This window comes from Amblyomma maculatum, chromosome 2 (assembly GCF_055883805.1).
Source record: "Amblyomma maculatum isolate TAMU_Amacu chromosome 2, ASM5588380v1, whole genome shotgun sequence".
Lineage (NCBI taxonomy): Eukaryota > Metazoa > Arthropoda > Arachnida > Ixodida > Ixodidae > Amblyomma > Amblyomma maculatum.
The window spans coordinates 204,894,807-204,912,926 of record NC_139345.1 but is presented as its reverse complement, the minus strand read 5'-3'; the positions used below and the strand labels follow the sequence as shown (position 1 = coordinate 204,912,926).

General features: G+C 46.5%; 1 protein-coding gene across 1 annotated transcript in view; it reads right to left on the bottom strand.

The window, feature by feature from the left end:
* The window catches only part of LOC146201101 (glycerol kinase 5), a 180,001-nt gene that overhangs the window by 112,667 nt on the left and 49,214 nt on the right, over positions 1 to 18,120 (bottom strand). Inside the window, exons 4-6 of the mRNA XM_084595640.1 lie at positions 15,546 to 15,621; positions 14,361 to 14,454; positions 3,199 to 3,288 (exon numbers count right to left, since the gene is read on the bottom strand). Coding sequence (XP_084451766.1) covers positions 3,199 to 3,288; positions 14,361 to 14,454; positions 15,546 to 15,621 — 260 coding nt within the window. The remainder of the gene's footprint in view (positions 1 to 3,198; positions 3,289 to 14,360; positions 14,455 to 15,545; positions 15,622 to 18,120) is intronic.

Genomic DNA, 18,120 nt, shown 5'->3' with positions numbered 1-18,120 from the left:
TACGCCGTCTACTATTCGCTGTTTGATGTATTGAGGTGGACGCTGGTCCGTGGACGCTGGTCGTTTAGAATATTTTTTCTTTAGCAAAAAGAACTAATTTGTGTATTTGTTTTTTCTTTTGAAAGCCTTCAGCATAATGTGCTAGCTATAGTGACCCTCGGAGAACTGGGCTTATTCCGGGCTCACTTTCTAGAGATTGTCGAGAAAGCCGGAATCGGTGCGCTCATATACATTAGCTGAGCATATACATTTAGAGGCATATTACTCGTATGTTATGCGACTTGTAACATTTTATCAGCTAAGTGCTCTCGCATATGAAAAGCGACAAACAAGTCCGGTGATTGCTTCCGTCCTGGTGCGCCGCGAATCGAAGTTTTCTCGTTGATGCTTCAAATACTGCATGTGTGTGTGTGCGCGCATTTGTCGAACATATGCATTTTCTTTTCTGTTGGTAAAACTTTTTCTTTTTTTTTTACAAACCTATGGCCGGTTTGGCCATCCCCAGTCACGAAAGAGCACGCCACCGCCTAATTCCGTGTTCTCAACGGTAGGGTCCCGCAACTTCTTTTTCCTCTCCCTCGGCGAGTCAAACGGCGACTGTTGCTGAGAGGTGTCTCTTAACGCAAACTAAAGGTAACATACACTCACTGAAGGCAGAAACTAATTACGGTGAAGGCAATTGCATAGTGTAACCGTTGCCATGCCATCACTTCCTGGCTTTGTCACGGCTGGTTTTGCGGATATTAAGGATCAAAAACGTCACGTAATGCAGCCTAAAGAGGAACACACCCCAGTAAAAATATTAGTAACTTATTTTAATGTACTGAAATAAAAAAAAAATGAGAAAAATGCACTCAGAGGATTCGAACAGATGTTTTAGTTCAGAGATAAGCATTGCTAATCCATTGCGCCACAGACGCTTTTTTTTTCTTTATTACCGATATTGGCATGGAGCCGGTACAAAGCGTAATGACAAAACATGTCAGCAACAGATTTACTGGCGTGACAGGTTTGAAATGTGTTCACATTAGACAACGGATAATCACGAAGGTGGGCCTGCGGTGGAATGGCGATTGTGATTATGAGAGTGGACAATCGACAATCGCTACACCGCCAACCTCTGCGAATACATAAGCGCAACTGGACTTCACTCCTTCTTTTAATTTTCTATCTCCTGCATCCCATTCCCCCTTTCTCAACCTATGCCTTGTGGCAAACTTTTCGAAAAAAGAAATGTTTTCGAAAGGCCCAGTAGATCAGGTACTCCAATCCATGTTCGCTGGTCAAGAAGTACTCGATGCACTTCTCTGAACCGTGTGACACAGAAGCGGCGCGGTGTTATTCGTTTTGATAATACTTCCGCTATTTGACGCCAGGTGACGCTGCTCAGAGGACCTTACCGTTGAAATAACGGAATCGCGCCATCGCCGGCTCTCCAGTTTGGCCATCGTAAAACTCGGCGCTGTTCGCAAGCTTCACTATCCGCACCGATAACGGCCGCCCCCTCAGTCTCGCCTCTCTCGCAATCGAGCGCGACTGCGACCGGCTCCCTAAACTACAATCGCTTTTTAAGGTGAAACTCTTTCTTGGCTCATGTGTGGATGCATGTGTCGGCAGAAATGTTCAACAAATTGTACGCACTAAAACCGACGCCAAAAGGAAATATGCGTCTCCACTAGGAATCAAACCGATATCCCTCCGATCACCAGCTGAGCGCGCAAACCACTACTCCCCGCCGGGCTCGTGAAGAGCAGATCGTAATCCTCCTTGTCTAGCGTAAAGATGACAGTAGCGATGACAATAACGATGCAGTTAGTAATAATGATGACAAGCGATTAAAATGATGCTGCAGTTAGTGATGATTATAATGGCAAGTGACAATGAAAATGACGGTGCATTTAGTTGATAATGATGATAGCAGTGATACTGATGATGATTACCGGAGCAATTACAGTTACGGTGCAGTTAGTGAAAACTACTGTAAAGTGGATTTCGCTACCTCCCCTCTGCTTAGCTCAGTCCAGTATTATTCTAGTGCTTGTTAAGCAGACAACTCGTGCGGTGCATAATTTATTAATGAGTGTTTCAACATAAATATACACCATTTATTACTTAACAAGTGAGCCAAAAACTCTAGTACGAAAGCGCCAATCTGCGGATTCCGACTTCGCCCCAGCGTGCTTGTTGACAATGTACACAAATATTATAAAACATTCGCGCAAACGTTTAGTGTTTACAAATGGCATGTATATACACAACTCGTTTGTACTACATCCAACGCAAACTGAGCTCTAATTGTCGAAACTGTTCTCTTCTGGTTCGCTGCAGTTGCACCAGATTTATTTGTTCACACACTATGACAGCGTTGCTAGAAAGTCGAGGATGCGATATTGTCTTGCGATACTCGCAGGTTGTTGACTTCACGTATAGACCGGCGCTTCTTACTAATTCTGCATTCGTGCTTTATTTCATTGTTAAGAACATACCTTAATCTTAAAGTGTTCTAGAATCACGCACAGTGACCATTTCTGTTAAATAAAGCGGCAAATTTTGTTCACAAGCGGCCCCGACAGCTGCCGCCTACATTGCTCACCAGGCAGGGCGATATCTGCGCGTACCGCTCAATGTGCAAGCCTACTCTGAGCAGTCACTGATTTTTGACCACTACTGCTAGAACTACAATCGATAGCCACAAGCGACTGTTCAAACTTCTGTATACGCCCTGGCCGGCAGCAAACCCAATTTGCATGAGCGTTAAGTCTCAAGATATGAAGTGTAGCCACTTGTTTCCTTTATCTCTAGCAAGGTTAGCCTACAGACAGGCGCACCTATTCAAGCCGTTACCTCACCGGGCGTGCAGTTTTTGCTCGGCCTGCAATCGGTCACCGATGTTTTCTATAGGCACCGATCCACTGATCAGTTTCGTCGGCGTCGCGGGCATGGGAACCTCACACTAGGACAATAGGTAACCTCTAGTGATGCTAACGTCACCCCCGGTATAATGAGATACATCCGCGCATCGATCAGCTAAGGACAACCACCGAGTGTGAACGTGCCTTAAATGTGCCAAAGAAAACACATTAAATTTTACTGGCTTTGGGCAGTAGCATATATCCGTCAAGCCCCCCCTGCATGAGGGACGACCGCTAGCTCATTCATTTCGGAAAGGATACGTACGTGATGAGGTAATTCACTCACCAGGCCGGACTCGAAGCGCAGCACACTGGCGGCCAGGTAGCGGTCCTTGCGGGTCAGGAAGTACAAGAAACGGGCGCCCATCCGCATCGCCTGCGTCATTGCCGATCCGTCAACACTTGCTCGATGCTACGTCAAAAACAAATCACCACCATTTATATAGACAAACGTTCTCCAACGGGGCCTATTTCTTTTGTGACGCCTTTCTTCCACCGAGCAAGCATTTCTATGTGGGTAGCAGCTGCAGTGGATTTGATGTGCAAGCCCGTGAAACCGGCTAATGCAACAGGGAACTAGAATTCCTACAGCATTCATTGTAAAGCTATTGATTCGTTTATTTATTCCTCAAACGCCCCCGGGGTTTTACATGAGGAATGGTCATCTTCGGTAGAGGATGACGTGTTAAGTGGCAGTCCTGAAACTGGCAGCGTTCGAGTGGCGCACGGCTTCTTCGTCTTGGCTGGTTGAACGAAGAAAGAATGAAGGCGGGACGACGTGCGTACGTGCGGAAGGTATACATCTTTAGAATGGTTTCTACGGGAAGAATGGCATTGCGAAAATGAAATGAGGGCGCAATCTAATGGGAAATGATAAAACCTAAGAAAGAGACTAAGCCTGATAAGTTTTCGCCTGGCTTCAAGGCTAGGAATATCTAGATACAGTTTAAGCGATGTGACTATGGTGCAATAATCATTGCAAATAAAACTAGCTGCACGGTTCTGGAATGATTCAAGGTTGTTGGAAAGGTTAATCTCACGAGTGTTCAAAACTTAGCGCGCATATTCCGCTTTGGGTCTAACAAAAGATTTATAAGCAGGAACGTTTACGGAAGGTGAGCAGAATTTTAGATTTCTGCGTAGGAAGCCAAACCTGCGGTTAGCCTAGTTGGTAATTCTTTTTATATGAAAAGACTATGAAAGATTGTGTGTGAGAATAACTCCAAGCTATTTTCGCGACGACACAGCTAAGTTACCAAGAATACAGTAAAGGGCTAGGCAGGATTTGCGACGGTTAAAAGAGATAATTGAAGTTTTCTTAATGTTGAGTGACATTAACCGAGTTTCACACCATTTCTCTACTGTGTTTAAGTCGTATTATAAAGCGAGGACGTCCAAGTTACTTTAATGGGTCTGTAAATAACAATCGTCAGCGAAAAGTCGTACGTTAGAAGAAATGATACTAGGATGGTAGTTAATATAGATTAAGAAAAGGAAGAGAGCAGAAATGAAACCTTGTGGTACACCGGCGGTCACTGGGGAAATGGAGGAAGCGGTTATTTGCGGAAACGAACTGATGACAGCCAGTTAGCGAGTTACATGACCAAGCATAAATTAAAGAATGAAGATTTAAGCATGAAAGCTTCAAGAACAGTCTGCTATGAAGGACCTTGTTGAATGCTTTTTCGAAGTCTTTTTAAAAACACGGAGTCAACCGCTATGTTCAGGTCTAACTGGGAGCTTATATCATTAATGAAAAGAGCAAATTGTGTGATTTTTAAGAAAACCGTTTTGGCTGGCTTCAAATATTATCGCATCCAGGAAGATGCAGAAGCTTGAAATACGGGGCTGGCCACAGTATCGAGACGGCTGAAAGGCAGAAGTGTGACACACACATCGAGCAAAAGGGAAAAGAAAAAACATGGCATAGAAGCCCGCAAAAGAAAATTAAATACCAAAAGAAATAGATGTGCCCACAACACGCTACATCGACGCTGCAAAATGCGAATAGCAGAACTCAAAGCACGGAGCTGGTGACATGTCCGACGTATTCAATGACTTGAGAAATGACCAAATAACCAGGTGACGCGCAAATGCGTAGCCTTACGAGAGCTGAGTCCAGGCCCGCTGCAAAAAGCCAAGCACACTGCGAATGAAATAGGCGACAGTTTCAGACTGAATATGAATGTCACTCGACGGCACAAGTGTAGGCGGGTCAGCGCCTACCCCCGTGTGACGGCGTTCTGGTCATTTTCGGACATGGCGCTTTTCCAATCACCCAGCTAAAGAAGCTTGTTTCTTCGCCACAGATCATGCCTCGATCGCTAGCTGTCTAACAGTCTTCGCATTATTTCACCCCAGATCCCAGGAAGAAGAGAATTTTCTGACAATATTTTTCCAAGGGAAGCGTAGCTGAATGAAGCGATCAAGAGTTTTCGGTCAGGGTAATTTCAAACCGACAACGAACTCCGCAAAAAAAAAAAAAAAAAAAAGAACTACATGGTACACGACAGGTGACTAGCTTGTTGGTGAAATGTTTCCTATAGTGGCATGCGTGAGTGCCGTTAAGCAACCAGAAGTAATCGCAGTAGCTGTTTTGATTAACTGGGCCCGATGATTGCATGGGGGATCAGACGCGGGCATCGGCTGGGGCCTCCAAGTTCTTTCATACGAGCTGGCCTTCACCGCAGGGTGGAGATCAAGGGGTTGCAGCCTTCAAGCTGTCGTGCAGCTTTCGACATACAAATACCGTATGTAGCACAGCTACGGTTGTATAGTTTAGAGCTCCCGGACGCCCGTCTTCGGATTGTACGTCGTTGTCGCGTAGCCATCCACCTGGCAGTCGTTGCAGGTAGTAGCAGAGCGAATCGGCACCTGTCAAGACTAGCAGGTGGTAAACTGGAGAGATGCATTGGAAACTTTAAAAACGCAGTAGACACGGGACAGAGGGAGGGAGGCAACGACACACTCTGTGTATCCTGCGGTTTTTAATTTTCCAATGTCTCACCAAATGGCCTATCTACACTCGTAAGATGTGGAAATACCGTCTCCATATTTAGGGATGAGGGAAGAGGTATAGCGTGGCACTAGACCGCACTTTTCGAAATGGTGAGAGTAGAGAAATGCTCAACCGAAGGGTGGCTGCATGCACTGGGAAGAACCGAGAGTGTGGCTACCGTGACAGGTCGTAAAAAGAGCCAAGGAATGCATAAACTATAGTGTGGTGCTACAAGAAGGGTGGCTACAGCGAAAGAGCAAGGTTGTGGCGTGAGCGTACGAATGCATCCCACAGAGGGAAGAAAATTAAAGGTGGTGAGCCTACAGGGTGAGAAGGGCAGCAGCGGAAATGAGAGAGGCTCTGACTTTTAACGCGAAGAAAACTACTTCACGGAGTAGACCAGAAAAACACGGTGTATCTGTGAACCATCGACCTCTGACCTGTAAACATACCTCTGACCTGTGAAGGTCGCCACAGTAAGAAGGTCGCCATCTGTGATCAGCCTGAACGCACCTTCCATGCACGATTGAATTGCGTTGTTTCAAGAGAGGTGAGCGGGGCCGGAACTAACAAAACGCTTTGCATTATTTGACTAAAACAAAGAAACGAAAGCATCTTGAACATCGTATGCATCTGTCTGCAAAAGTTCGCCGTGTAAGGGGAACAGCATATGATCGTGGGGCCCGCTTCCAGGACGCTTTGAGAAATATAAAGATCGTGTTCTGCCCGTTCGAGGAGTACGAAAAATGAGAGGACGTCTCCGGCTAAAGGTGCACTGTTACAGCGAGCAGTTTTGCAAATCCACTGCAAAATTCTGAAAGCTAAAATGATTCTCGATTCTCGATGACTGTGCTCTCGTCCGTCGCCTGCATGGATTTCAACAAGCTGAACGACAGTAACATTTCTTGTAGCCATTGTTACACAGGAGTGTAAGCATGCAATGTTATTTTGTGTTTACGTTTGTGCGTAGGTATAATGCGCGAAACATCATAGTTTCAACTGCCTTACTAATGACAATGCATTCGTTCCGGTTATTATATTTGCAGCTTTACATGGGCCCTGCCAAGGACTGGAGTAGTTCTCTGGGATGTGAACATCATCAGTGACAGTGAACGTTTATAACTTTGAGAAATGCCATTTAGAGCTTCTTCGCACTTTAAACTTGGAGGATTTCTTGGTTTTTGACGCCGTGCATGAAACACGGACTCCTAGTTTACAACCCCGTGAAACACGCCAATTCGAACCGCCTTTGCAGGTTGAAGTATTCGAAACCGGTCTTGCCCCAGAAAAGTCGCAGAGGGGTTTGCTGAGCGTCTTTCAAGCGCACACGCCTGTGTAAGCCGGAAGCCGGCCCAAGTGACGTTTGGACACATTTTTAACGGTGGATGTCCGGCGGCTTTCCGCAGCCGAGATGGACGCCCAAACCACTGGGCCAGGACTGTGCAAGCACTCAACGTGCAGCCCAATACCTGCCGTAAAATATCGATTCGTCTGCGGGCCTCTCAGGCGATTCGAAACGAGCCTGCTCACGTCTTCATAAGCCGTGTTTACATGAATGCGACAGCTAGCGCAACGCATCGCAACCGGTTCCTAGCGCGTCGCATTCATGTAAACAAGGGTAATGCGCTAGGAAAGCGCCTCGCATTAATGCGCCAAGCAGGGCTGAGTTTAGAGGGGTAAGTCGACTTACCCCTCTCAATCTCAATAGGCAACACCGCGTTCCGCACGCTAGAGATGATGCGCTACATGTGAACGCTGTCGCATCGCATTACCGTGAGGCGCTACGAAATGCGATGCGATACGATGCGCTACTGTCGCCTTCGTGTAAACACGGCTATATACGTTGCGGCTGGTTGCAGCATGAACGCGATACCTCTAGTCAGGAAGCACCCTCACAGATTCGACGGCGCGAGTAGGAGGCTTTCCTACTTCCACAGGAAGGTCAGCCAAACCCCCGACATAAAAAGGGTGCAGTGCAATTACCCGGTCGCATCTTTTCTTGCCTCCCATATACTTATTTTTTCAATGGGCTTATCGCTTGTGCTCTATTTTCATCACTTTAATTTTAATTTTGCGAACCAGAAAAGACAAGTGCTCAGAGTAACTAAATATTAATGCGAAGGCCTAGGTTCAAGAAGCGTTGCGCTACTATTTACCTGTGCTTCGAAGATTATCTCCAACAAGCAAGAAGATTCTTGAAGTCGCGCGGATTAACTGCTGCTTGCGGATATGCCTTGGGCTACCAAAGGGATGCTCTGCACCAGGAACACTTGCAGAAGCAGGATGCCTGCCGTTAGATGTGATTGCTCCGAGATATCCTTCAAGGGAAGAAACGCTTCTTACGTCGTGCCCACATAACTCACTGCAACTCTGGCTTTGGTCAAGCTGTACAGTTCCTGCCCCTCCCTAATATTATTCAGCCACAAAATCTACTACCACTCACCTTTCCCCCATGGACAATATCGTCTCTAAAGATGAATATGTCTGTTTCTAGCATGGATGCGAAGAGCCGCATGCCACAGGCAGCACTTCTGCAAGCGGCTCTCACCTACTTACTCAAGGAATGTACGCAGTACAGCCAATATTCACCGACGGTTCAATTATTCAAGACACTTCTTCCTGTGGCCTTTATGTGCCCTCAACAAACCATGCCCTGTCTTACCGGCTGCAGCGGAAGACATCATCTACGACAGCTGAGCTCAATGGCATAAATAAGCTGTTTCCTATATCCTGCGCCAAACCCCCGGACAATAGATTATCTTCACTGATTCTAGAGCATCTGTGCAAAACCTGTAGAACCTGCTGAATAAAACCAATCATCAGCCTGTTTCCCTTGACATCGGGTATCTGCATCATTTGGATATTGCCGAAGGTCACTGCATAACATTTCCGTGGATACCAGCCCACTGTGGCATTAAAGCCAATGAAAAGCAGATGAAGCGGCTCGTAAAAGCCACCAACATCAAAGATACATTCGGACCCTTTTCACGAAATCTGATCCATTCCAACTGGGTAAAAAATTTGCTTCCGAAGCAAAGTATCGACTTTGAAGCTTGCCGAGGCATCACTACCAATTTCTTTATTCAACTGACCCACATCTAAAATCAAGACTTCCTCCGAAATATCCTCGCCAACTAGAAGCTTTTTACCACCGACTTCGTCTAAACTGTGCATGTACAAACGGCGTCCGATACCGTTTTGGTCAGATGAACAGTCCGCATTGTGACAACTATGACTCGGTTGAAACTGTGCAACACACCCTGCTTGAGTGTCCTGAGTACGCTGACGAGCGTGCGTACTATGAACATAGCACAGAGAAGCTCTCCCCAGTGCCTTTAACAATGAACATTGTTTTAGGTTCCTTAGCCTGCCCTAGGCAACAAAGACTCGCAACGAACTTTTTTATTAACGCATTTGGAAGACATTGGACCTCTAGACAAACTCTAAATTCACCTTGAATGTTACCCTCAGGCATTTTTCACGCAGTGAACTCTATAAGCACATTTATCGGACTATGCAGTTCATCATTCCATTTTATACCAATACTCAAAGATGCAGCTTACAACGCATTTAATGGCCGCATTTTATCTCCACCTTAATTTCTTTTGATCTCCTCACCATTCATTCTTTTTCACAATCTTTCCCTCCCCAACTCCTCTTCCTACAGGGAGTAGCATGCAAGCGAAATCTAAACGCCGGCTAAATGCTCTGTTTTTCATTAAATGGCCTCTCTCTCTCTCTCTCGAAGGTATAAAACGCAGAGGACAAAAAATAAAATGGCGACGCTTTAACTGCATCTTACGTTAAGAGGAGATACACGGTAGCAACGTGGCCGCTATTACAATCATAAACACTATTATCACCAGAATCGCTGAAATAGAAGCATATATAAAACTACAAAAGAAGTGGCACCTTATTTATTTATTTATTTATTTATTTATTTATTTATTTATTTATTTATTTATTTATTTATTTATTTATTTATTTATTTATTTATTTATTTTCAATACTCTCAAAGCCCGGAGGCATTACAGAGAGGAGGGGCATACAAAATCAGCCATAGTCTTAAAATTTCCGACATCGGTGATGGCAGTGATGAAGGGAGGTGGTTCCAGTCATTCGCAGTTCGAGGAATAAATGAATTCAAACAAAGTGTTTTTCGGCAGTGCGGGATCCCTACCTTGAGGCTGTGATCAATGCGTGAGGATATACAAGAACGAGGAAGAATTACCTGATCTTTGAGAATAGGATTAGTATAATAAATTCGGTGAAAAAGACATACGCGAAAATATTTACGACGCAGAGAAAGCACAGGACGACTAAGAGTTGATTTTATTGCAGACACGCCTGCAGTTCGTGAAAAATTAGAAACAATAAAGTGAGCGGCGCGGTTCTGAACGGACTCTAATTAAAGTTACTTGATTAGGATCCCGGAAGCAAAGGTGTCGCCATCCTGTGAACATCGCGAACACACAGCCATCAACGCTGTGAATGGCTCGGCAGTTTCACAATTGAAGCTGCATTCTCCTTGGGAGGTGGGAAAGCAATCGAATGATATCTCCCGGCTTTTCTGCTTCGCTGACGGACGAAAAAAATGAGGAGCGATTAAACGCAATTCAACCGAATTGAACGACCGATATGTCCGCTGTAAAACTTGTTGCTGAACTAGTTCATGATCGCGTAGGAGAAAGGTTAGCGTAAAACAGACTAACACAAGACAGATGCCCTTTCCACCACGTGCCATTTTGTTTTTAAAGTGTCATCGTTCGTTTTTGTTGGTTTTAGACCCTATGATAAACATGGATTTCTTTATCGTTTGATAACTGCATGTTTTCTGACGTGTGCGGTAAGTGATAGGTTGTGTGATGATGTTGTTATTCATGCTCGTTAGGCTGGTTTTTTAATCATAACTTCAGTGACAGCGCAGCTATAAAGAAGGGACGGGATAGAGCACAAGAGAAAAAAGCTCTTGTGCTCTATCCCGTTTTTCTTCCGTTCGATATGTCTGTGTTGGTTTTGACGAAAATCATTGAGATTACCACCTTATGATAACAGCCTCTGACCGAAGAAGCACTCGCGACGGGCGAGGAAAACCTCGGAGAGAGCTGAGTAGCGCTCGGATATCGAGCCGTAATAGAGGACACGCTGGCTGCGATTCGTGAGTCCTGACCATAGTAGGACTGCGCCATGCAGCCCGACTTTTGCTGCCTTCTTGATGAGGAGGGCATGAAGCTTGCACGCGGTGCCACCCCAGCGAAGCTGCGAAATTCGCCAAAAGTGCCAATGGCGCGTAGAGTCACTGTACATGGCTTGGTGTTGGACCGCCTTCTGGAGGGGAGAGGTTGAAAAGAAAAGCTTCACTCGCCCAGCCCGCTGCCTTAGAAAAGATAACGCAGCCATTTTCGCCAAGTGCCATTGTTGCTGATACCGCAGAAAGATAAAAAAAGAAAACATTCTTGCAGATATGCCATCAGTGGTTTTGTTGAAAAAGGAATTAGAATTTTTGCGCATACCGGCAGGATGTTAAGACAAGGGAGAAGTTGGCTGCAGGCATGAAGTGAAGTGCGGTTTCTTGTTAATATAGTTGTCAGTGCAGCGTTGTGTGTGCGTGCGTGTGCGTGTGCGTGTGTGTGTGTGTGTGTGTGCGTGTGTGTGTGTGTGTGCGTGTGTGTGTGTGTCTGCGTGCGTGCGTGCGCGTGTGCGCGTGTGCGCGTGTGCGTGTGTGTGTGTGTCTGCGTGCGTGCGTGCGTGCGTGCGTGCGCGTGTGCGCGCGTGTGTGTGTGTGTGTGTGTGTGTGTGTGTGTGTGTGTGTGTGTGTGTGTGTGTGTGTGTGTGTGTGTGTGTGTGTGTGTGTGTGTGTGTGTGTGTGTGTGTGTGTGTGTGTGTGTGTGTGTGTGTGTGTGTGTGTGTGTGTGTGTGTGTGTGCGTGCGTGCGTGCGTGCGTGCGTGCGTGCGTGCGTGCGTGCGTGCGTGCGTGCGTGCGTGCGTGCGTGCGTGCGTGCGTGCGTGCGTGCGTGCGTGCGTGCGTGCGTGCGTGCGTGCGTGTGTGTGTGTGTGTGTGTGTGTGTGTGCGTGCGTGCGTGCGTGCGTGCGTGCGTGCGTGCGTGCGTGCGTGCGTGCGTGCGTGCGTGCGTGCGTGCGTGCGTGCGTGCGTGCGTGCGTGCGTGCGTGCGTGCGTGTGTGTGTGTGTGTGTGTGTGTGTGTGTGTGTGTGTGTGTGTGTGTGTGTGTGTGTGTGTGTGTGTGTGTGTGTGTGTGTGTGTGTGTGTGTGTGTGTGTGTGTGTGTGTGTGTGTGTGTGTGTGTGTGTGTGTGTGTGTGTGTGTGTGTGTGCTGATTTCTTTCAAGAGATGTGTGACACCAACTAGCTCAGCGTTCGACTCTATTATTATTCTTGCAGATACTCCGACTTTTTCTTTACGGCAAGGTTTCCCTTTCGTTTGTTTGTTTTTTTCACAACGACGTCGTAAAGTCTGGTAAAATGACATTTCGCTGCGAAATTCATCTGCGCCCAGTAAATAATTTGACAGATTTTTTTTCCTCAAGCAGTATCAGTTTCGGCTTAAAAAGCACAACATTACTACTATATCCACCGTGTAAACGATCTGCTTGGCGATGTGGGAGGCTTAATTCCTTTTAATAATCTCAAGCTATTACACCAGCCTGCTTTCGGATCCATAATAATATTCTAATATACTACAGAGCTAATACTGAATATACTATATTGCTTGCCCTGGCCACAGCATTAGCTGTGGTGTTACGACTGGAGTATGGCTGCTTGAATCGAAACCACGTGAGTAGAAATAAAATTAACCTCCAAAGCGAAAGCACTTTTTGGCTCATGAAAGTGATTTCGATGCATGACCACAACATGTGTGCAGAAGGTAATGATCATATCCAAGGATACCGAGGCAATTAACAGTAGGTCATTAATGATAATAAGTCACGGCAACGCAACGCACATATTACTAGTTAGCCATGACAGTCGTGAAATGATACTGAGATAAAATATATTACTTTAGTTTCAGAGGTTTCAATGTTCCAAAGCGACTTTGGCTACGAGAGAAGCCGTAGTGGAGAGTTCTGGAAATTTTGACCACCAGGGGTTCTTTAACGTGCACTGACATCGCACCGTACACGGACCCCTTGCTTTCCGCCTCTATCGAAAAGAGGCTGTCGCGGCCGGGGTTCCATCCTGCATCCTTGGGCAGCACAAGATAGGCAAGACCGATAACCAGTGGCGTCGCGAGGGAGGTGCGGTCCACACGGGGTGCAGCTGGGCAGTGAGAGGGAGGAAGGGGCAGGGTGCGAAATGAATTATTGTGTAAGGACGCGAAAAGGAGCGTATCGGTGACACTGACTGGCAAGTGTGATCTCGTAGAACGAATTATTTTGTTGTGAGGAGTGCTTGAAAACACATGCCTAAGTTTATGCCCGAGACTCCTCGCCATTTTAATGTTGTACCGGGCCTGGTGTACGTGCATGTACCCTGGAAACACCAGCATTAACTGGAGACCCATCGAAAACCTCTACACCGGAGCTAGACGACACCCGTCGGCGGCCGACCCATCGAAAACCTCTACACCGGAGCTAGACGATACCCGTCGGCTGCCGCGTCGCCGCATCGCCTCTTTGTGTATGTGCAGTTCTCTCTCCTTTCCCTGGCACGGACCGCTGGCAGTATCCCGTCGGCAGTCTTGCCTTGTTCGATCTCCTGTGCCTTTCTCGCTCCTCGGGCCAGTCACACATCCCCCTCACATTTCCCTGAAAGTGCACAGTTCATCATTTATTGCCGCGAAATTTGCTTTCTTATAGTTGCGTATAATCTTTTTTGCCTTGGTACGTTTGCGGGGTGCTGCATTAAGGTGAAAAGTAATTGATAAATGGTCACTAATGCCTGGAAATAGAATAATGTCTGATACAAAATCCGGCCTATTAGTCAGGATGAGATCAAGGGTGTTTGAGGCATTAGGTCATATTCTAGTTGGTTCAGCAATTAGTTGTGTCAACGAAAATAAGGAGCACAAGTTAATGAATTCATCGCCCTGCGCAGAGAAGGGAGACAAAATGGGCACCGTATTAGTGTTCCAGGATATGTTCGTAAAATTAAAGTTGCCGAGCAGGAGTATAGGAGTAGGAGGGAAAGGCGTGCTTATTTTATTAAAACAGTCGTGAAGTTCGTTTATAAAGGTAGGCGGTGCAGATGGGGACCGTTAGCGTGTACCCAGTATCAATTTACGATGATCAAGAATTAACGACACCCAGATTATTTCAAGCCCAATGTTAATATGTCCTAGAAAAATCATTTTCAATAAAGCTATAACAGCTCTTATGGTATCGATGTCGTAGTTTGGCCACTACAATATAGACGCTCACACTAAAGAAGCACCATGAAAATGCAACGTCAAAGCGCAGCCGCTCCCTTGTGGCGAGGCGTGTAATTTCCTCCCACCTTCATGCGGGCGCAGGCATTCCACTGACGGCACAGGGGCTCTGCGCGGGTGTCCTTCCATGAGATGAACTTGTGCAGGGGCCGGCCCGTCTGCCTGCGCAGCAGAGAGACACGTGGCGACGCGCGGCATTTGTTTGCAGCCGTCTCTAATTTAACTGGAAATCGTTCTTAAGTATTTACCGCTTGATTTGCACTGTTCAGAGCACTGTCAGCAGAGATTTTTATTTTAAATAAAAAATAAAATCACGACCACGGAATACACGCATGCGCGAGCTACTGCCGAGAGCCCAAGAAATCTCTGCCGGATGATGGCACAGCAGGGCCAGAGCGAGAGTTTCTTTACAAAACATTCACCGTCTTTCGTCGAACCGCCGTCACAATCGGCTCATGCCCTTACGCCTTTCACTACAGATATACTATACATTAAAGTCTAAAACCATGTTCGTTTCCTTTTGTCTATATAAAATGTATAGAATATACATGTAACACTCTATCAGTCTTCATTTCGTTTCATTCATATAGAAATTCTACATAATATCTGTATACAGTCTTAAATATATGTATGGGCAAATGTCTAAGATCTGTGTTCAGCTGTCAATCAATAGAGAGTTTATATACCATACTGAAAGCGCACGTTCCCTGTCACGCTTCCTTAGGACTTGTTCCCTTCGCACTGTGAGAGCTTTGCTATGTTGTTCAGTAGCTGTCGGATAAGAGAATAGTTTCAGGCTGCACACTGTTAACGGCCCCTTCGCTCATTGATCACGAGCGTAATGCATCAGTCGAACTGGTCCAAGCGGAGTACACGGTGCCAGAACACATGATGTGCCTTCAAAGAAGTGACGGCGGAAAAGTGCTCATCGAGGCGCCAATAAGCGATGCGGCAACAATATCCGAGATGAAAAAGAGCCAGCTTTGCGCGCGCACTGTTCTTACGGCGTCGTGCGGAGGGAAGCGCTCCCAGCAGTCTAACTGAACACAGGACAAATACGATGACAGCCACAGACTTCCATCTTATATGCCTCTCATACAGACTCCCCTCATTTCCGTGCTGCGGAGGACAATGATTTGCACAGCTACAACTGAATAGCGTCTGCGGCGTGGCCGTAACAGAGTGACTGACGCCACCAAAGTCACGCCGGAGACCGTGCACACAGTCCTGCGACACACGGGGATGCGTCTCACCTGTCCCAGCAGACGAATGTCCCTCGCTGCGTGGAAATTCCCAGGGCCCGCACGGAGCGCGCCGGCACAGAGGAACCTGCGCAGAAAAACCGCTACTCAGAGGGAAGCGCAAACTACTCGGCCTTCATTTGCATGTGCTGTTGATCAAGAGCGTCCATGCCAAATTGGTTCGCCTATTGATTGTTTCTATTCTGCTTCGGAAAAAACGGAGCGTTTCTAAATCTTATACCTAAAGGAAAAACAGAGATCACCATCTTCTCGAATTTTCTGAAAAGAAAAGGCTTTCTGTAGAGCAGAGGAATTCCGTGAAATGAAGTTTCGTGTTAGCCTTGCCTGGTGTTGGGCTTGAAAAGTGGAGTCTGCTCTGGAACAGGTAACGGCGCAGCAGTGCTCTGCCTTACGAGGATAATAAATACCTTTAAACTGTGTTTTAGGCGTTGGTCGTTGTGCAGAGCCTACCTCGAGACTTTGCGTAGATGAGGTCCGTCCAAGTGAAGCGCCCAGACAAGAAAGATAAGGAAAATGGGAGATAGCCGTGAATAAGTATCAGCACATAGCTAAGCATTCTGTCCATATGTAAAAAGACTGTGTAGCGCTAGAATCTCTTGTAAACCCCGGTATCATCTCTTACTGGTGTAACCCACCCTGTACAAAGAGTAAACAACCTTATACTGCTCCGTTATGGCGCTCAAATTGGAGCGATCAGTACGGTATGGTGCTTAAACTCAGCTGACAATGTCCACTAACGACAGGGCAGCGATTGACCTGTCGTTCATTTTTCATTGCCGTCTCTGTTGCACTGATACCTTCCGTGAAGACCACATCCGGTTCGGCGCTGGATCAGGGTGGACATGGCCGGTGTTGAATTCAAATCGGACAGACCACACTCGATTTCGAGATCAAAGCGGGCAGACCGTGACCGGTTCGAAACTCTTACCAAGACCAGTCGAGTAGTAAACTAAATCGGAAAAACTATTCCTGTTCAGAGATGTGCACCAAATGGGCGCTCTTTTCTGCAAGACTTGCATCTGGAAATAATTCTTTGTGAACACAACGCGTCCAAACCATGAAAACAAATATACTACACATAACTGATCTGCGTATGTAGATAATATACATTACTTTCTAAATACGTCCAAGTTATGATGCCATCGAAGTGCATCCTAACATATAGGCTCATAGCATTTTCGTTACGCGCCACCGTTCGACCCACGCTTTTTTGAGTAATCACCTGTGTAAAAAGCTTAGTCGAAAGACAATTATTGACAATGGCCGCACGTGAGCTAAATAACGCAATATGGCACAAATTGCGCCAGATATCTGTCCCATTGAAAAACCTTACTGCGTCAAACCGATTTTTACTGGGCCTGTATGGTCCGGTATATCGCATACCGCGGTGTCAAACGTCTAGCGTATAAACAGGTTCCTATCGGACCAGTATAACGCTCCAAACGGATTACGATGATTACATCAGTGATACCGACAAATTCTCAATACGCGCGCAAAAACAACCTGTGACGTGGCATATGACCAGGCAGCAAACGCTGTAGACGAACAGGCCGGAATAAACTAACATTGACAATGGCAACGCCACCGTTAACGTGTCATCGACTTGTACAATCGCTGACCATTTAGACAACCTCTAATGCATTAAATAGGACAAACAACAAATCGCCCGCAATCTACTTGTGTTCTCTACGTGCCGTTCTAAACACGTAAAGGCTAAATAACTAAACGCACCTCTGTGAACGAGGTACCACTATGTAGTGTTCCGAAGCGTCCAGAATTTCACTCGGGGACCTTCGGGTTGTTGAGCGTCATGATTGACCATGTCAACTGCCGTCGACTACATGATAGCACCTGGCTCACCAACCCGCTTCGAAAGGTGCTCTCCTAACATCCACACCCCTCTTCTACACACAGACGCTTCTCCGGCGGAGGAGAGCGCTCGGACGAGATGCGCACTATAGCCGGATACAACTCAAGTCTTCAGTAACAGCCTCACATATTTCCTTCGTGACAAAAAGTAGCCTGCTGCGAAAGCTTTTCTGGTTACCAAAAACAAAAATCTAAGCATCAGATCTAGTTATAAGCTCAGGATTTGGATGCATCTGCCTCATTTACTATGGTGAAATATCAAAAACTGATTTCATTCACCGTTCTTAAGAGAAATAAACACGCCCAGTACCACTGCCTATAGGCAGTAACTGTTCCTCCTTGAAGGTTAATCCCACCACATAAATGTCGCACAGCAGTCAGAAGACTGTAGCGAGCGCCAAGCAGCCGCTGCCCCAGCCGTGTGAGATTTGAAACGTACGACAGCTCTCGCAGTCAACTGATTGATCTGATAAATAGTTCTTCCTCATTGAATTCAAAGGAAAAATCCACGCAGTAATCCCCGAAATCGACAACAGCAGATGCAGAGGCGAAAGATCTGGGGCGCTCCCGTGCAGCTGACAACGATAGGCTTACAGCCAGGCGCCAGAAGAACGGTCACATTCGCACTGTGGACTACGCGTGGCTGTAAGACACCTGCGTGCACACGCTAGGGTGGACGAGGCGATGCAGAGAGGGA